Consider the following 21,355-nt stretch of genomic DNA (forward strand, 5'->3'; position numbering starts at 1 on the left):
ATCGGGCAGTGGCGTGCTCTTCTTTACAAACACCTCTAGGGTATCCCTGTTGTGTAAGTGCTCGATCCGACGCATCTTCGCCTTCACTTAAACTTTCTCTTACCCCCCAAATGGCCATCTCCTCATTCGGGGGAAGAATGTCATGTCTTATGGTTCTAGAAAGCCAATGGCCGCATTAAAAGGCGGGAGGGAAGTTCTAGAAGTTAAAGGGTAAAGCACCACAGATGGTACCAAAGCCGTGGCCATATGAATTCGTTTGCGGCGCACTGTTGCATGAGTCGTACCTTGCAACACCGGTGTATCCATAGCACAAAATTGCCCTCAAACAATTAGGCCCTCGCCTCTCTCAGCAACTCCGAAACAGTAACAATCCGATACCCTCTCCTCCTCATCTCCGGCAACACCTTTCTCAGCATGGGCACCGTGTACCCCCTCCGATCATGACAGATTACAATCCCCCCCGGCTTCAGCATACTTAGAACATGCCCCGCATTAACCCTCCAATACGGGATCTGCGGATCATGAGGATAGATACTCCCAAGCACAAGCCTGTACCCCAAGCGCCCCAGCATCTCGCGCATCTTAGTGCTGAAGAACCCCGACCCAGGGCGGAAGAACTTAGGCGCCTCGCCAGCTCCAACAGCGGCGTACGCAGCATCGAGTTTCTCTTCCACGGTCTGGATCTGCTCGACGAGCGTGGCGTCGGCGAGAGACCGCGAGGGCTCGTCGTGCATGGCGTGGTTCCCCAGCTCGTTCCCGTTGCGAACGAGATCCTGCAGCGTCTCTTCGCGGCCTGAGACTTGCGAGCCGATGATGAAGAAAGTGGCCGTTGCATCATTTGCCTTTAAGATCTCCATGATCTCGTCCGTATATTCGGACGGCGCGTCGTCGATTGTGAGCGCAATGGTTTTGGAGGATGTGTTAACCTGCCAGAGCACATCCGGCCAGCGCCGCTGGAAATAGCGGATTAGGAAGCCAGGCGGCTTGTAGATCATGTAGAGAGTTGCTATCACGATGCACATGATGCTTAGGAGCGTAAGCATGGTGAAAAGACGGGAGCGGCGGGCTCTCCTGCGTAGCCTAGAGGGCAGACGGAAGAGAAAGGAGACATGAGGCATGGAAGAGTCAACTTCCCATATTTCGTGTGTTAGAGGTAGGAGACGTTGCTAGGAGGCTGTTCAAGTGCCAGTTAAGGAGCGACAGTTGTAGAAAGCCCCCGCGCTAACGGCTCGGTGCACGTGACTGGGACATCCGTTGATATAAGAGGCTCGGATCTTCCTGTCCTTGGACGTAATTCAACTAAGCCGTGAGTTGCTCAGAGCTAAGCATTTTTTAATGTGAAGCTGAACTTTAGTCAGTGATCTTCTTGGACTGGAGTGGAGTGGATCTGAGCTCAAATCCACTCCATCCAGCTAGTAAATTGTTTGACTCCAAGAGCTCCTTGGAGCTCCAGTACATTTATATACTAAAAATAGAAAGGCTTGGCATCGGCATGGTGTTGTAAAAGGAAGAGTAGATGTAGAATAACTGACTAAAAGCTACCTATATTACTCCTTACCAATAACCTTAGTCTTATAGTTAATCTTAATAGCCGTATATTACTTATTTAGCTCCTCTTCCTTCTTATTAATTATGTCGTCTTCTACCTGATTAGAGGCCTCTATGGTAACCGCAGCAGCAAGCTAGGCCTTTGCCGCTTTCTTAAGGGACACCCTTTTGCAAGGCTCTCCTACTAAGTTATCTACTTCCTTATCGTTAAATATACCCTTTGGCGGTGGCCTATACGCATGCCAAAGAACCTTATTTGCCTTAATAATATCTATTTATAATTGGGAGCGCCGGTCTTTAAGAAGAATCTTGTAGCTGCTAAAGAGTCGTTTATATTTATCGCTTATAGGAGGCACGGCTAATATATTAAGCGCAAATCGGGTGAGATTCGGCTGGCTCTTATAGCGATCCTGCCAGTATTATATGACGTTAAAGTGTTGGTTCTTAGTAAGAAGTACACGGTTGGTAGCAAGATATTCTTTAAAGCGATCAATTAATGTTGGGCTGTTATATTTAGGGTGAGTTGTTTTAAGGCGCTTGTGAGCTTGGGCGGAGGCATAGATCTTCTCTCTCGTAACTAGCGGCTGTAGAGTTACTGGCGTAGATGAGGGTGGTAGTAGGAAGCTTTTGCCTTTATATTCGAGCTAGAGCTCTCTTACTGCCTCCTCTGCTTTTAAGATCTAAGCCGCCTTCTCTTTATACTGCGCCCATTAGTTATAAAACCACTACATCTTAAGCGTTGGGTTAAGAACAATTGCTGTATAGTAAGCTCCTATATTATTAGCCTTAACGTAATACTTCTTATACTTTTGCTAGGCAGCCTCTATGTAGGTGGCTAAGTAGCAATAACCTTACGCCTCGGCCTTCTTCTTTAATTGCTTTAAGAGCTTAATAAACCTATGCTTAGTTCTTTTAAGCTTAAGCAAAAGCCAGTCTAGGGTTTGGAAGTAATTAGTAAGGCCGGTATGCTTGCCTTCTACTATTATAGTAGCCTTATAGAACGTTTCTAGGTAATTATATAGGTGTTTAAGTTATTTCCAATGGTGCTCTTAAAGTAGATCATCCTTAGAAAGCTGCTTTGCACTTACTACTAGGTGGTAGCTACTATAGAACTTCGTAATACGTTCCTTATAGTTTAGAAAGCGTAATATAGCTAAGAACAATGAGTTCTAACGCGTCTGGTTATTTTAAATGAGCTAATAGGTGGTTATATAAGTATATAAGAGGCGATTTAGTTAATTTTCCTTTAGATAAAATAAAATCCGACGCTAAGCTGCTGCTAAATCTTAACACTAAAGCTCTATATAAGATTTCTTACTTACCTCTAAGCCATTAAATTCTGCTAATAGGCCTCCTATTTTAATCCTCTGAAAGAAACTACAACGCTAAGGAGTTATACGAATATATTGTATGAGGTTATGAAGCAATCCGACGGCTCCGCGCTTTTTCTATAACTCCTTAACCTTCTTAAAGTCTATCTCGCGATAAGCCCTTGCTAATTCCTTATAAACTCCCTCCGCATTGCTTTTAATGATAAAGGCCTGGGTATAAAGGTTTGTAATATGGCCAAAGTAATATAGTCGGCGTCCTTTGCGAAGCTTTGCTGATATATTTAGATATAGTGCATGAAGGATTGCGTTAATACACGTATCGTTCGACTCCGTATTATCGGCCATAAAATACCTAATATTACCTGTGATCCTATAGTTGCGAAATAGATCTATGAGGACGCCCGCTATATTCTCACCAGTATGCTCACCTATAATTTCACAAAGCCTGAGAACAACGTGGCGACGCCTGCCGTCTTTGTTGATAAAATGGCCCACTACCCTAATAATCGCGTGCGTATTTGGTGACGTCTATAGGTCAAAGGAAATCGATATTATACTGCGGGCGCTTTTAAGCTCTTTCCTTAATAACTCCTTCCGCTGTTTAAACGATTGTATAACCTATTCGCGAATCGTCTTCCCTACTTGTGGAAGAAACTTTTGGAGCCTAGGGTAGAGATAAAATAAGAGCTGTCGGAAGTAGGCGTTTTTAAATTGGAAGAAGGCAATATGGTAGCAAACAATCCATTGAATTAGGAGAGCCTTAAAGCCTTTAAAGTTGCGATTTAGATTAAGCGATCTAGCCTCTGGATACTGCTTAATCGTTGGCTGATCTGGCTCCTTCTTCTTGGAGAGAATCTCGCCCGTTACCTTATCTAATTGGTAATCTTTTATAAGGTGATCTATGGCCGTTAATCTTCCTGACGATACTACGCAGAGCTCTTGCTTATGCTTTAATTGCTCGCAAATATAGTAGTAGAAGAATATTTGCTGGTCTATAGAGGATTTTAACTGGATATCCTTACCCCACTTTTAAATGTATAAGGATTGTTGCTTGGTGTGCTTTGGAGCTTTAGTAAGAGCTTTACACCGAATATATTGCTTTCTATAAAGCTTAAACTTATTAAACGTTTTTGACTTATTAGCTTTTAGGTTAAAGCTCTTAGGCGTAAGAATTATGTTGTCGGATGTAGGGGGCGATTAAGTTGACAAATATCGATCTATGGTGGCAGTAAGAAGATAAGGATAAATTAATTAAAGTGACGACGATGATGATGACGACGACGACGGGGGCAGGAGGAACTACACTTGTATGTACCAGAGTTTTTAGATTATATAGCTCGTACACCCAATTAAAATCGGATCTTATTGTTGACGTCGCTAATTGGCTCTATCCTTATGTGACACCTACTAAATTGGGTTAGAGAATTGGAGCTCTAAGAGCTCCGTAGCTTTAAATCCACTCCATCCAACTAATTAAATTAACAGGATCCACTCCAATCCAAAGACGGCTCCGCCACGGAGCTCTAGAATTAACCCAGTCCAAGAAGATCACTGACTTTAGTTGAAGGATTGGGGTATACTGATTGCTTAGCGTAGACCAGCAGACAGACCGCAAGATTCTCAAAAGCGCAAACACATTTCTCTCCTTCAGACTTGCCCAGAACTGTCAGTTAAACCTCATAAAAGTCTACTCTAAACTTGATTCAACCGAAATGCGGCCAATAATTAGAAAAATCCAGTTCCTGATAAACCCTAGGATCTATGTATGGTATAACCGGAAATATTTCAACCAGCAAATAGGCATGCATGTCGTGAGCGCTCAAGCCACGAGCACACAAGCCACTAGTACAGGAAACCGAGCTAGACTGGCATTTGGCGTACTTGTCTACAACTGCGTGAAAAGGGATAAATACGAAACCCACCCTCAAAGTTTCGTTTATTTCGACCTCCACCTACTAGAAACTGAATCCGCCTATCTACCTAACTTAGTAATTGGTTTAATGTAGCGTAACGCTAACCTAGCCTAGTATATCTACACCACCCTGGCGCATCCGGTTGGAAGCGCGTGTTGATCACGCTAATTAAAATGCGTAGATTTATACCTAAAAGAAGGTAAAAATACGTTGAAATGGCCGTGCGTATTACTTTAAAGGGTTTGATCACCAAGATCAACAGGCGCTTTCAACCGGATGCGCCAGGGTGGTGTACATGCTAAGTTATAAATAAGCTTAGGTAGTTCTAGAAAATCGCTAAACCCCAGTGCGCGACACAATGAACAGGTCAGACGGCCCTCCCTGCTAGTATGTTATCAAAATAAGCGAACCTTTGCAAAATGGTTGGGCTGTATTATTCTGCTAGCATACTAGCAGGGAGGGCCGTCTGACCCGTTCGTGTTTACCCCTTGTATTCCCCTTTTTTAATCGAGATTTAGTGGGATGACTAAATAACCCCAATTAGGTCGAAATAAACAAAACTTTGAGGATGGATTTTGTAATTACCCCGCATGAAAATTAATGTGTTTTAAACTTCTATACCATTTCCAGTGCTGCAAACTAATGGAGAGAGGGAGATTCTATTAACTGCGCCGACCCTATTTACTAATAATAAAAATAATCTTAAAATGTGTCTACTCCCTGGATGATTTACCTGAACGCATCCTAATATCAAGCAAATCTGCCAGTCGGGCATGAATTTAAAAGTCCAATCTGAGCGTCTGTTTGGAGTCTCTCTCCGTTAGATATTGAGGAGCGAACAGTTTGTGAGAGTTGAATCCATTGAATGGTCTATCTATGACTTGTCGGGCTCTTAAGGAGGTATGAACCTTAGTACCAACCAAGAACTCAACACCCTTTTTTTTAAAGAGCGTGGGGTATACTGGGTTATTTTGTTGAGACCTAAAACCACACAAACCAAACGCCGCTATTACCAATGGACAAATACAACTCAGACGATACGGAAATAAATCTAACATGAGGATAACTACGAAATCTCTCCGCCACGTCCTGTCTGGGCCACTGTCCCGGAACGTGCCTGCGCCACCAAGACTCCTGTAATCACCAGTCTTCGATGTTGCATGCCCTGGCGCGTTCCGAATGTCACCCATGGCCACCATGACCCCGGCGAAATGTATTTCGCCAAGAAGGGAGCCATGGTTTGACGTGGTGACGATACAAGCCACAGACAGTGAATATCATTAGACTAGGATTGCAGGGAGTGTGCAGGTTGAATGAAGAGTGGTCACATAAAGGGTGATCGAATAGAGGATATCCGGATGAAGAGTGATACATTGAAATATGCATTGAAAATTTTACTAGACAGATTTTGTTCCAAGAGTTTTCGTAAAACCACCGCATCAGAGGAGTTTCTAAAGGACAGCTTAGGAGAGGCATGTCGAGGTTCGAAGACTTGAATACAAAACGCTCCGGGTTCTCTATAGAAATTTTTAGCATTTATAGGAAGTAATGCTTTATTATTATTACCTACCTCTTAAACGATACAAAGTGGGGATGAGCAGAGCCTGTAGACTAGCGGTATCTTCATGATTTAGATGACTATCATTGTTAACTTAGAAGTGGAAGACAAGAGTGAGAAACGCACCGTTCTGAAGCGGAAATGAAGGTTGATAGGGAAGAGGGAGAGGTTTGGGCCTCCATTCTTCAAAAACAGCTGGTACACTCCTTACTGGTCCTAGTAGTTATTGATACTTGATTCTGGAATCATGCAAATTGGTACCCTTCCCCCATTGGGAAGAGGTCGACTCTGCCTACTCGTGTTTCAGAGGCCGGATAGCGGGCGGTCTTCTCCTGGAAGAGATGGAAATGAGTAAGAGGGGTGGAGAGTTCTAATATGTCGCAAAAGATTGTCGTGACGGAAGTTCTTGTCCGCCTGGAGGCAGTCAGGGACTGGACACCTGATGAAAAAGAGAGCGGGGTAGAGTTCCTGATGACGGCTTTGTTGGTGACGTTGGAGGTCTCTCTTGAGTCCAAAGGCTTTCTGGTCACAGCCTGGAACGGAGCACTTGAAGGGCCGGAGGTGCTTCGTTTTGTGGTGCTTACTACCCAGACATTACTATCAGACACACTCACCTGATTGGGAAAATATTGTAACGTGATATAACTCACTTGAGCTGACCATTTGTAGGGAAGCTCTTAGGACAGAGAGTACAGACGTGATTTGATTGACCCAGTGTGTTGCCTTCGGTAGATTCGACTACCACAGTGTCACTGGTACTAGTAGAACCAGACGCAGAAGAGTTGGACTGTCTGGTAATGGTTGATTCTCTCGAAGACTGGACAGGTACGAAGGCGGAGAACGAAGCCCGCGAAGGTGAACTATGTTGGACGACAATATTTGGAGTGCTCGTGAATGATAAGCCAATCGAATTGGCTGCGTTTAGCGGGGCGATGATTTCCGGGGGAGAAGTACTATCAGAGCAGGTCGAAGAACTTGAAGAACCAGAGACAAGGGTACGTTGTAAGCGTAACCTAAAGATGATATTCAGATCGTGTTCAACCTCATACGGGTCGACATAATCCTGAAGATAGCTTTGACCGCTGTCTAAACGATGGTCCTGATATTCTCTCGGGATTGGAAGTGCGCGGAGACAAAGAGTCGCCGCGCGTAAGCAGGTAGGGAATTACTGTAAAGAGACCAAGAACTTGCCCCGCGCCAAAGAGGCGCGGCGCGTAGGTAATGACTTCAGTTGCGTAGATTAGATGCGGGTAGATATTTGAGGTATTCAAAGGGTTGGAAATGAAGATGAAAGATATTTTGGTGGATAACCTAATATATATCTCTTAAAAGCTTCTTTTGCGTGAGGCATACCACAGCTAGCTAGCAAGGATATAAAGATAATCGTTAGGGTAAAAACTAACGAAAATTTTGACCGAGTTTACGCTTACTAAGCCTTTTATTTAGAGCTTCGATATAGAGCCTCGATTTAGAAGCTTTTAATCTAGAATCTATTAGCTTAGAGGCTTTTAGCTTAGGGGCGTTTAATAGAGCTTTTATAGCTAGTAATTAAGATTATATTAGTCACGAATCTAGTATATATTTAGACTATAGAGCTTTAATACAGAGCCCTCTACGTAGGATATAACAGCAGTTAATTATAATTCCGATTTAAAGCTTTATATACTAAATATTTTAATTACCTGATAAGTAAATCGCTGCGTGGCCACCTACTACCTTAACACGACGACGCGATTATACGATAACGCGATGGCTTGGCAATAACGCGATAACTCGGCGGCGACGCGATGGCTTAGTAATAACGTAATAGCTTAATACCGAGCAATAGAAGGGAAGAGAAGGGAGGAGATTAAGGGTAGCTCGGCCACTGCAAGAAAGTTGTAATATTGGTGTAGTGTTAAACTTTAAAAATCGTATCTCGGGAGCTTAATTAATGACCCCTATATAAAACGTTAACAACGTCCAATTTTAAAACACTAAATTGGCAGATCTTCTAGGAACGCTTATTGTAAGCAGCTCCAAGTATAAAATTTAAAATATTTAGCAGTGGTATGGGTATAGGAGGGGGTATATATTTGCGTTCCCGAATGTTATTACATAACGTAGTTTTTAGGTGACAAAAACTAGCTATTAATATTGCTCGACTAACACTTACTAGAGGGTCCTCCGTCCTTCCTGTCTTCTCTCTTACCCGTTATCTCCTCGTCTAATACTATCCATATCGCCACGTTAACTAATAGATCCCTTAGTGGGGACTAGGGAGGGGTATTAGAGCACCTCCAGCTCCTATAAGGAAGAAGAAAAGAAGAGAGGAAGGTATAAAGGAGGGAGTATTTATAGATAGGAGGAGGCCTGTAAGTATAGGAGATTAGGCAGCTATAAATAGCTACTAATATTACTTAACTGATACTTACTGGAGGGTCCTCTATTATTTCTGTCTTCTCTCTTACCCGTTATCTCCTCGTTTAATACTATCTATATCGCTACGTTGACTAACAGATCCTTTAGTGGGGACTAGGGAGGGGTATTAGAGCACCTCCAGCTCCTATAAGGAAGAAGAAAAAAAGAGAGGAAGGTATAGAGGAGGGAGTATTTATAGACGGGAGGAGGCCTATAAGTATAGGAGATTAGGCGGCTATAATATAGCTATTAATATTGCTCGACTAACACCTACTAGAGGCTCCTCCATCACTCCTATCTTCTTTCTTACCCGTTATCTCCTCGTCTAATACTGTCTATATTGCTATATTAACCAATAAATCCCTTAGTAGGGACTAAGGAGTATTAGAGCACCTTTAGCTCCTATAAGGAAGAAGAAAAGAAGAAAAAAAGTTATAGAGGAGGGAGTATTTATAGATGGGAGGAGGCCTATAAGTATAGGAGGTTAGGCGACCATAATATAGCTATTAATGTTGCTTAACTAACACTTACCGGAGGCTCCTCTATCCTTCCTATCTTCTCTCTTACCTATCGTCCCCTCGTCTAATACTATCTATATCACTACGTTAACTAATAGATTACTTAGTAAAGACTAAGGAGGCGTATTAGAGTACCTCTAGCTCCCTATAAGGAAGAAGAAAAGAAGAAAGAAAGTTATAAAGAAGGGAGGATTTATAGACGGGAGGAGGCCTGCTATAGAAGTAATATGCATTCTTAGAGGTTATATGACGTATTATATAAGCAACATTTCCGCCCTTTAAAAAAAAATATAAAAAATTCTAAAAATTGATTAACGCTATAGATAGCAGTAATATTAATCCGGCAATGCTGCTAATTCTCCCTATATACCATTATATATATATCTAACAGCTCTAGAGGCGATAAGAAGGTAGGATGGATAGGGGGGTTAAAATTTAAATAAATTGGATTTCGTAGTTAAGCTGTTTAAAAGTTAGAAAACTAAGACAAATACCGCATTCTCTACTTACCTCTAAGCCAGTACATGATTTCCTATTTAGGAAAAGTCGTTTATAAGTAGTTGCTACTGCCTCTATATAAAATCTTCCTGTTGTGCCTCCTTAGCCTTGCTTATAGATAACTAAAATCGTTCCTTATTAAATCTACGTTCGAATATAAGCCCTAAAAGCTTTTTAACTTATAAGATTACTATATAAGTTAGCCCGACTATATTATCCTTTTCCTTAATATTTAGAACCACCCGGTTAAGCGTTAGGCCCTGGCTTTTATATATAGTAAGAGTAAAAGCTAGGGTGACTGGAAATTGACGCTGTAAGCAAGAGCCTCTTATACCCTCCCACTTATAAAGTACGGAAAAGATAGGGACGACCTTTTTTCCGTCCTGCTAAGTAAATAGGGCAGGTCTATTATAACTATCTACCGTAATTAGTAGTGCCTGGGGCTAATCCCTTTTAATATTAGCGTGCTCCTTCTATATAATATCTTTAACTATACTAGTAGAGCTATTTACTAAGCCTAGTTTAACCTAGATATTATATATTAGTATAACTTTAGCGCCAATATATAGGGTTAAATTCTGTACAGTATTACACTAATTAAGAGTAACCTTTTGTGCACCTACACTAGTGTCTACTAACTTAATAACTACTACCGGCTGTAAAAGGTTGCGAAGCTAGATAGTATTATACTTACCTATAGCTGCGCGTGTGTTATAGAGTCGGATTGCGTTATTAAAGCTTGTAACCTCGTTAATGGATAAGCCCTGCTAATACTTAGTTAAAAGAAGCTTCTAAGTCGAATTACTTATAGAATTAATACGTAGCTTAGCAAGGGCGGTCCTAAATGCAGAACTTTTGGCGTCATTACCGCCCTGCCGTATAACTTAATTAAGGATAGTAGTTCGGTTAATTGCCTTATAGGCTTCCTTTCTACGGCTAGTAAGCTTTGACGGGTAAGCAGATAGACTGCTGTATAAGGCCGTCTAATATATAGGGGATAGTTAATAGAAATTGCCTACTAGCAAGACGTTTAAGCCTCTAAAGTAATTGTTGTTACGCGTAAGATAGATTTAATAGAGGCGGTAATTAATCTAAGCTAAATGTACTTGCCTAATTATTGATTTTTTGTTAAGAATAAGGTAGTAAATATCCTTAAAAGCCTATTGTAAAGGCGTAAGACTGGTAATAGGCAATTCCTTAAAGGGACGGTTTACTGGTAACCTTAATAGTTTATATATAGTTCTGCCGTTAATATTAAAGGTAGCTACTTTAGTAGGGGCGGCTTAAACTAATAGTAACGGCTTCCTATTAGATATTGCTATATTGTAGAGCGTGGTAGATAGAACTGCAATAAGATATAATTTGCCAGTTCCTGCCTCTCTATTAATATTAACCCATAGTGGGGGGGGGACTAAGGCCTATCTAGATCTGCCTATAGTAACTAACTATAATATTATAAATATAACGCTGGGCCGGTTATAAGGAGGACGGAGTTGCTGTCTATAGTAGGTGGCTTTGCGGTAGAGGCTGTAATTATACGTCCTACTAATAAGTCCTCTTATTAAGCTGTAGGTACGTACCCCAATGCCTACTCTAATTATAGTTATAATTAAGCTCCCTATTACTAAGCTTATTAGGATCCTTAACTTTAACTATATTAGTGTTTTAAACACAGGTATATAGCATTTTAAAGGACTAATATAGCTCCAGATTGTCTATAAAATTATTATTAAACTTATTAATATTAGCAGGAGCCTTATAAGCTTCCTCTAGTACTTAATTATAAAAGTAGTTAGGTAGGTGCTAATAAGATATAATATAAGCTTAATAGGAAGCCACGTAATCTAGGGCCCCGAATTTATTAGTATAAGTAGCTACTTCTTTATACTCCCTCTACGGGTGATAAAGAAGGAGCTTTATATAATAGAACTTAGGATATTGCGGATAGAAAGGATCGCCTTTATAGCACGGAAAGTATAATATAACTTAAGGCCTTGCTCTTAGCCGACGTTTATAATTAGTATAATTAAAATAGAGTAGAAAATTAAGGAAAGTAACGTCCTCTACCTTATCCAGGCGGCATTTATATTTCTTATAAGTAGATAGTCTGCGCTCCTCTAGTTGCCCGTCCTTAAGCTTATACATAGCGCTTTAATTATCTTCCTACTAGTAATCTAAAGTTACTACGTTCCTAGAGCCTTTGTAAAGGGAAATATTAAGAAGCAGATAGTATACTTCCTACGCTAACTAATCGCGTTTAGTAATAAGCTTATTTATAAATTTAGCTACTACTAAGCCGAAGGCATAAAGACTATTAGCGTGTGGCTGTACTAATTGGAGTAACTCCTAGTAGGAAGTTAACTTCTTCTCCTCCTTGCTATAATATTTGCTAATATAGTTAACTATTACTAATATACTTATAGCTGGCGAAGTATTAATATTAGCCATCCACGCTAATATTATGGCTGTATTATAACTATTAAGAAGCTTATCATTACGCTACGGATAGAACGTCTAGTGATGTGGATTTTAATCCTTTAATACAGCGGCCTTATCGCGAAGAGAGCGTAGAAAGTAAAAGCGGCACCCCTTTGCTCTAGCGGAGCCTTTCTTTGACCTTAAGCAGTAAGATTTAGTGCAACTATAGTGGCGTTAAAATTGATTAAGGTAAGCAGTAAGCAACTTACTACTATTAAGCTATTCTTTATAGCTAAGAGCAGAAGAATATTAAAGATTAGGAGGCTTAGATTAATTAGGATTTAATGTAGATATAAGAGTAGCCTAGTACTTAGCAAACGCCTTCCTTAATTTACTAGTTAACGTATCTGGCTTTAGAGCTGTTAAACACTATAAGAAACCGTGTATATAACCGCTACCTTATACCTACCACTTAAACCGGAACTAAAAGTTAGTGCTATTAAATAGATCTATAAGCACGTGCTTCTTAAACAAATAAAAGCGGCAATGTAGCCAGTAAGCAGCAATATAAGGATTTTTATTAAAATTTCGAGATGCAATCTAACGGCGCTAGGCCTTATTAGCAGCCTTATATTTATTAAATTGAGGCATATAAGACTATAGATTATACTAATGTAAATTAGTAGCGCTAAGCGTAAAGAATAGAGACCCGTTCTTAATATTTTTAGTATAAGCTATAAGCTTATTTCTCTTCTGTCTCTAGTAAGGCCTAGTGCCCTTAAGCTTCTGTATATGCCGTATAATCCTGTTTAAAATCTAGTTACCCCTACTACCACTAATGAGATTACTAAGCTTATCTAAAAATAGGCCACTCTTAATAGATTAACTGTAAAGGAAGCTAGTAGCGTTAAGGGCTTGCTTTCTTATAATCCGATTAAACAGATAGTAGCGAAATAAGGGGTAGCGGCTAAATTAACCGTCCTAATACTTAAGTATATGCTTGGTATACGCAGCCAGGGTAACTATATGTCTTCATAGTGTATTAAAATCAGCCTTACCATAAGGAAATAATGTAGGAAAGGCGCCGCGTATAATATAATTGGCTGATCGCTTAGAGAGAGGTGTCTGTCGTATAGTAGGGACTTCTAGGCCCGCCTATAGGCCTTACTAATATTAAACCTCGCGACTTAGAAGCTCTAATTCACTAAGATTAGGTGCTAGATTAGGAACTAAAGTATCTAGGACGTCGTCGTTAAATTCGCCATCCTGTATGTTATCGCTAAGCCCAATAGGTAGATAATGAATAGTAGAAGTATAATTGCCTGTAGGAGCTAATACAGCCTACGGTTTAAGAGGGGGGTAAGCTCTTAGGTTACTAGAATTAGAATCTAGCTTATTAATAAAAGGTAGCTAATCTAATATAGAACCATTCTTAGGTAAGCTAGTAAGCTAGTTACTATATATTTTAACATCGCGGTAATCTGGATAATTAATCTTTAGAAAGGAAAGCTAATATACTATAGTAAAGCGCCTTATAGTATACCGCTTGGTAAACCGTTAACTTAGGTATTCGCCACCCTCTACTGCCGTAGGCCTTATAACCAGTATATCAAGTTTAGAAGGTAGCTGTGGTAGCTATCTCTAAGTCTTTGGTGTGTTCTAGCTAAAGCAGTAGACATAGCTAGTATAGTAATATTACTAGCCGCGTACACGCACGACTTATAGATAAACGTATACGTACGTAATCAGAAGCTCCTCTACCGCAGTAAGTATAGGTAGGAAGCTAGGAACGGGCCCTGGATTAAGCTCGTTGCCTTTACTAAATAGGGAAGGAAGGGCTGGATCCTTAAGGCTATTGGCGTCCCTAATGCAGGCTTTGCATATACTGATATCATCACCCTCCGTAGCTAGGCCCATTTAAAACCACCGCTCCTTATAACGCCTGCACGTCTCTATACATTTAGCTTATAGCGCACTCCTAAACTTCTTAATTCGCTCCTAATCGATAGCCGAAATAGGTGGTATAGCTATAGTTGGAGCTTGCCCTAAAATAGGTAGTATTAACGCTGGGATAGGTATTGCCGTTAAAGAAGGTATTAGAGCCTTATCTGGTGTATATAGTAGAGGAGTCTACGAGTAAACTTTACCCTGCCGATTCATAAAGCGGTGCTCCCGCTGTATTGCTATAATTGCCCTCTGTCGCTAAGCAATTTTAGGGATATCTTAACTATTCTGGCCGCGAGGTAAAAAGATATTCTTAGCGTTATTTTTAGGTGGAGTATTTAGCTGGCGCTTTATAGAATAAGTCTTAGTAGTAGAACCTGGCTCCGCAAGAGCCTTCCGCTTATTTAAACTATATTTAGAGGCCTAGAGAAGCAAGTAGAAGTAGAGGTAATATATAGGGGAAACGCGCCTTTAACCGACATAACTGGCATAGCTTTAAAAGCTTCTTTAAAGGGCCGTTTTTGACAAAGTTAAAGCGGGGCTTATAAATATGGCACTTGCTACACTCAATTATAGCAGGATCTGCCATTTATGGTATATATAGTGGCGTTAATAGAGACGTCAACAAAGATATCGACAAAAAGGTAGGTATATAATGTTTTGATTTTAAAGTTCGTCACGTGAATTCTGCCACGACTTACCGCGCGCAACTTTTTTTTAAACTAATCAGAAGTAGGCTTGGCAAAGTTTGAATTCTGGGACCAGAAAGTATAGACCTCGTAAACTCGGTCAATCATGCGGCTAAGCGTCCGGTGTGCGATTGAGCTGCATGTGTGGCGCACGTTGCAGCCAATAATTTCTTCGATACCAGGGAGGCGAGTCACGTTGGTTGAAAGACCGCTAGCGCCAGCCTCTTACATCAGGTATGCCTCATTCAAAACGATCTGGATTCAGCCTTGCATCTCGTTCCGATGCACCTTTCATGGCGTGAGAAGGGGTGCATTCTACACTTAAAATACCAGGATTCGCAGCTCCTTCATTGGTTCTCTCCTGGCTGACGGTCGTCTGGGAGGCTCGGCCGGCTCGTGCCCCACCTCTAAAGTCGCAGGATGAAGCCAGAGTGAAATCGCGAGATGCTTTTGGACGCAAGAAATGAGCGCACGCCGCCACGGAGAGAGCCCCCCCAGTAACGCCCTCAGATCTTGGAGTTACCGGAGAAGTGTACGCGGTAATTGGTGGAGACGACCCTGACAGGGATACTAAAACCAAGAAGATCGGGGAGACTCAACAGGGTCAATCAGCTTACAAGAAAGGGTATAAAATATAACAAGACAGCCAGTCAGCACAAACCAAAACTACAGATCCAATACGGCAGTCCAAGGAACTCTAGCCACCCATCTTAAACAAGCCCGGCATAGCAACACTCACCGACCCACCCGCTTTAATTCATCCCAAATCGAATCAAACGCACGAACTACAGTCGCCCGCGCATGCACCAGCCTAACCACGCCCTCCACCCATCCTCTTACCTCTTCACTAACCTCACCTCAGAACACGTAGCAGGCCTAAAGCCCAAGCCCCAGAGCCCGCCTCCCCTCTCGAGCCGCACACCTTGGCAGAACAGTGACGGGGCTCGCAAAACCCCATGGGAACACACGACCCAGAGCGGCGCCCCCACACCCCCCCACCTACCACCCCACAGGTTCCACTGGCTCCGGGCCCCCTTTGCCCTGCGCCCTTTCCCGTTACCGCAATTAAAAGGGGAGAAGGGGTGGGCTCCCCCGTTTTTGCTGTTCCTGTCCTCATGGGCTGCAGCGTGGGGGGAAGGCGTGCTTGGGGATTAGAGGAGAAGGGGCAGCGGCTATTTCTTCATGCTGGGGGAGGTTCTGGTCCTGTTTTTATGATGGGGAAGAGGGAGGAAACGGTCTCGGTCTCGGGCTTGCGAGAGAGGTTTGGGGGATGGTAGAGCGGTTAAGGGATGTGAGAGAGAACTAGATGAGATGCGTTAGGGAGTCAGAGGGTAGTAGTGGTGGTGCAGAGTAGTGTCGACTATAGTGATCGACGATAGGCCGACAGTAGCCGACGGTAACCGCCACCTATATCAAAGTAAGATCAAGGGTGTATATATAGAGGCTCCAAACCCTCATTTCAAGAGGACGGAATTTTTATCCTGAATTGTACGGTCAACAGATAGAAACGGACTTCCTGTGGGTAGACATCGTTCCCCCCAGGCCATTAAGGGTCGACATTGCGCCTGATATTTTCAGCCCCTTCGTCTTCCCCCGAATATTGTATCTAAGTTTGCAAATGCTATCGGCCAGCACAAATACGCGCTCTCCTGTGTGCGACTTGGCCGCTTAATTGATTTTATATAGAAATTTAGTGTAGTATACAAAATTAAGGCTGTAAGCCACCCCAAAGTTCCTCCACGGCTATAACTTGTAGTAATTATATAGTATATTTACGCAGTGGTAGCTATCACGAACCTTAGCTTGGTATTAAGGACGGCTTTAAGGGAGGCTTTGGCCCTAATAATAAGGACTCTATTACTAAAGCACCTAGATATCAGCTGTTTCCTATATAGACTATAGGGAACTTACTACTTTCACTAGATCTTTTAAAGCTTATATTTTTATAGCTATTGAGGACTGCCCTATACTCCTGACTTCAAACGTACGGGACCGAAAATATGTACTTGCATAGGTGGCCAGACAGTATCTCAGAACTTGCTGGATCTGTTTCTAATCGCCCGATGAGCCGATGATTTTGGTGAAGGCAGCTGTCCCCGTGTCACTTCAAGTGAGTGATTCCTCGATTTCCATAAAGTCCGTCTATTGGTGCATGCGGCTATCCTGGTTGGTTCTAATTTCCGCCACATGTGACAACACATTGATTTGTGTCACCGTTTCAAAATTCACATGTCCGCCCTTCTGAGAGTTTCTATCGTAGATAATCTCCATGTGGCTATTTAAACGTCAAATACTTATCATCTACCTATCTTAAAATTCAGTACTAGGCGGCTAGGTGCTGCCGTCGTCAAGCGTCATGAACACCCACGACGTCTCTGCCGCCCCAGAGTTCATACAACTCTTGCTCAAGCAGAAACAGAGACTTCGAGATGCCCAATCTCGCAAGGGCCAGCACCCTAAAGGGAGAAGACCCCGGGATGAAATCATACTACAGTTCAAGTTTCGACTTATGATGAACCAGGGCAGAGCTGACTTCAATACCTTCAATATGCGATCATCATTTATTCCTCCGGCCTACACTCCATGCCTCAGTCCCTTCCGTGATTTGACAAAAGTCATGATCAAGGATCTTCTTCTTGAAACTCATCATAGGGGCACCTACCTTCTACTGAGGTCAATTACCCCGCCAGATAGAATGACTGCCGTTATGGCCATTGTAGAAGACGAGAACAAGGACGTTTTCATGTTGCAGCTGTACTATCAAGAGGAGGAGAATGAGCGCGCTGCAGAAGAGATTCTTAAGGAGGGAACGGTTCTGATTGTGAAAGAACCATACTTGAAGTTGATGTCCGATGGAGATTATGGGATTCGTATTGATCACCTCTCCGACGTCGTGTATCTTCCCATGTATGACGAGCGAGTCCCAAATTGTTGGCAGCTAAGATTTGCAGAGCATAACGTCTCTGCCAGTGCTTGGAAGGCGATGGGAAACGATTACTTCGGCGAGTCCAAGTACTACGCTGCCATTGAATAGTAAGTCTCCAGTGAATGTTCCCACACGTATTAAAACTCAACATCGCGACAGCTACACCAAAGCCCTCGATTGCTCTCCAACAGTAGAAGAAGCTCACATCCTCAGACTCAATCGCTCTCTTGCTTTTCTCAAGACGAAGCAGTTCGATGCTGCCCTCTCCGATATCGAATCTACTTCTACCACTCTAAAGCCAGCCGAGAAAGCTCTATTCCGCAAAGCCCAAGCACTTTATAATCTTCAGAGATATCGAGAATGCTGCGAAGTTCTCAAATTTCTTCGTATGGAATATCCGAGCAACGTTGCGGCCAAAGGCGAATTTACTCGAGCCGTTAACCGACTTGTGGAGCAAGAGAACGGCAGGTACCAGTTTAAGCAACTATACATGGAAGCCACCAAGCTTCGCCCGCCACACCTAGATCATTCTACATATTTTGGCCCAGTGTCTGTCAGAGCATCGGGTTCCCGAGGACGCGGCCTATTCACAACAGAAGCGGTCAAGGCCGGCGATCTTCTTTTATGTGAGAAGGCATTTGCGCATGCCTTCGCTGACACTGGAAAGGCAGAGCACTGTCAGAATGTGACCCTACTGATCAACGCCGAAACTAACTCCATGACCATGGGGGCGCAGGGAGAACTCATCAGAATGATTGTCCAGAAGCTTTACCGGAACCCCTCTTTAGCCTCAGTCATTACTGATCTCTATCACGGCTCGTACGAGCCTGTCGAAGTTTCTGATGTCGATGGTACACCAGTGGTTGACACGTAAGAGACCAATCATATCCTGGCTAATGTCAAACCCTGACCAACTATCCCAGATTCCTGGTCGAGCGTATCATATCCCTGAATTGCTTCGGTTGTCCCCTCTCATCTCGCGAGTCTCACCTGCGTGCTGTGGAAGACGAGACGAGCCAGAAGACGAACACAAACGAAGAAGAATTCCACTCTTGTGGCATCTGGCCCATGGCATCGTACATTAACCACTGTTGCTACAGTAACGCCCGACGCGCTTTCATTGGTGATATGATGATGGTCCGCGCTACGCAGGACCTCGCACCTGACACCGAGATCACTTTCTGGTATCAGATGCCCGTCGCCAGTGGATATGATGAGCGCCAGAAGAAGTTTCGGCATTGGGGTTTTAAGTGCGACTGTATTATGTGCCAGGACGATCAGACCACGAAGAAGAGTGTCTTGGCAAGAAGAAAGAACCTAAGGGCTGACATTCTAAAATGTTTTCAGTCCCGTAAGAGGACAGATGAAGCCAAGATCGAGATCATCCTCGCTACGATGGCGGATACATATAGTCGACCGGCTTTTGAGGTGCCTCGTCTGAGCATTTGGGATCCATTGCTGGCTCTTGCAAAAATGTATACGCAGAAAAAGCAGCCAGTCAAGGCCATTGACTCAGCTTTAAGGGTTTTGGCATCTCGTGGTTATGTCATTGATGGCGGGAATCTGCCGCGCACCTCAGGCACGCCGATGGTGGTCAGGCAATGGGGATTGATGAATGAGCGTCTCATCGAGTGTTGGATGCTTCTTTCCGGCGCCTATCATTTGGTGGCACCTGATCTCGAGGCCCAAGCAGAGGAGTATGCTAGAATCTCGTACAAGACCTGCGTTGGTGAAGACGAGACTTTTGATGAGACATATGGGAAACTTTCCGATCTGAACGCACGGCCTTGATGTTGAACCTGAATATGTCACGATAGTTGTGTTGGTTTATTGATGTCATAAGGAACCCCAGAAGATACATGGTTGCAACAGCCTGGTCTCTCTTGAAGTGAGTGTGGAACCCGGATCGGTGGCACTTATTTTAGTTTTCTTATTAACTGCAGCTCGCTTCCAGATAAGAGAAAATATCTACAAATTCTCATATAGATCAAATATAATCGTATACGCAGTGACTTTTTTTTTACAAAAAAAAAAAGCTCTATTTCTTACTACGTTATATATTACTAAGTCTCGGCAGGTATTTAGTCGATATAGCACCCCTATTAGGCCGTTGTAAACGAGCCACTGGTTAACTAATATTATATTTATAATAGGCGTGGGTAATTTAATTATTAATATATTACCCACATCGGCAAAATATTGTCCCCTGTCAATGGCCTCAATGGTCAGTTGTTGGCGCAATTGGCGCGCAGTTAAGGCAACTCGACCGACTAGCCTATATCGTGTTTTTTTGACACGCAACCTGCGCATTTGGCAACTATAATTGTATTAGGAGCCATCTACCTCTTTTATACTAATAGTATATTTTAGATAATAAATAAAGGCTAGCAGGGCAAATTATATACACTTCTTTATATAATCTATTATATAGCATATATATAGAAGAGGCCGCTAGGTAATGCACGCTTATAAAGCAATATATAGTACTAATATCCCCATACTAAAATACTTATAACTTAATAGCTGTAATAGTTACTTATATAAAAAATTTAATATAGCTTATTAATTAGTAAGTTGAACTTTTTATAAAAAAAATTTAAAATTTTTTTAAAAATAAAAATATAAAACAAAACAAACCATTTAATTAAAAAAAGGCTATAAAGTATTATATAAAATAGTAATTTTTTTTCACTTTATAAAAAGTTTAACTTACTAATTAATAAGCTATATTTAAAAATTTATATAAATAACTATTATAGTTAATAAGTTATAAGTATTTTAGTAGGGGGATATTAGTACCGTATATTGCTTTATAAGCGTGCATTGCCTAGCGGCCTCTTCTATAGCTAAAAAGTAGCTATTAAGAGTAGTAGATATAGACCTATCTGCATCTACCTACCTATCTATATCTACCTACCTATTAGCATCTGCCTATTTATGCCTACCTATCTATACTACCTTGATTTAATTAATTATTTAAATTATTTATAGTGTTTGCTAGCTAGTCATTATTATCTAGCTTTGGCGACGGTCGTCGGCCGTTTAGTAATAGTAATAGTCGTCTAGTTCTAGTGACGGTTATCTAGTTTCGGTAACGGTCGTCTAGTTTTAGCAATAGTCGCCTAGTTCTAGTAATAGTTCTCTACTAGCTGCCGTTCTAGTGCCTCCTTAGGTAAGAAGGATATAAGAAAAAAAGAAAGGATAAAAATAAGGTGGCTATATAGGGCAGAGGTATATATAAAGGCTATTAGGAATATAGGGTAGACCTAATATAGAGCTTTATATAGAGCCTCTATATAGAGCTTTGCGTAAAGCCTTATATAGAGCCTTATATAAAGCTTTTAAGTAATAAAATTATATAAAATTATTTTTATTTTAATATATAATAGTTAAATATATTATATACTAGCATACTATAGACTAATAAAATAGTAAAATTTTATTTACGTAATTAGTATATAACTTTAAAATATTATATTATATTACCTTAATTGCGTATTAAGGAATGTATAGTTATCACGTGTCTATACATTGCTTGGCCGAAAACCCTGCAACTTAAGTATTTAACCAGATGTTTAATACGGTTAACAACATCATCGCTTGCAACTGCAC

The 21,355-nt window shown here is 41.7% G+C and overlaps 2 protein-coding genes across 2 annotated transcripts; one reads left to right on the plus strand and one right to left on the minus strand.

The window, feature by feature from the left end:
• Window positions 1-329: 329 nt before the first annotated feature.
• K441DRAFT_688558 (carbohydrate esterase family 4 protein) lies at window positions 330-1,043 on the minus strand (the record flags this gene model as incomplete). Its single annotated transcript, XM_067652205.1, has 1 exon — window positions 330-1,043. One exon carries the CDS (start codon window positions 1,041-1,043, stop codon window positions 330-332), a length of 714 nt encoding a protein of 237 aa, XP_067501808.1.
• A 16,130-nt stretch (window positions 1,044-17,173) lies between these two features.
• Window positions 17,174-19,534, plus strand: K441DRAFT_571161 (TPR domain protein; the record flags this gene model as incomplete). The annotated part of the gene is made up of 3 exons (XM_067643964.1): window positions 17,174-17,850; window positions 17,903-18,613; window positions 18,667-19,534. 3 exons carry the CDS (start codon window positions 17,174-17,176, stop codon window positions 19,532-19,534), a joined length of 2,256 nt encoding a protein of 751 aa, XP_067501809.1.
• Window positions 19,535-21,355: the final 1,821 nt, after the last annotated feature.

Source organism: Cenococcum geophilum (genome assembly GCF_001692895.1).
Source record: "Cenococcum geophilum 1.58 unplaced genomic scaffold K441scaffold_33, whole genome shotgun sequence".
NCBI classification, from domain to species: Eukaryota; Fungi; Ascomycota; class Dothideomycetes; order Gloniales; family Gloniaceae; genus Cenococcum; species Cenococcum geophilum.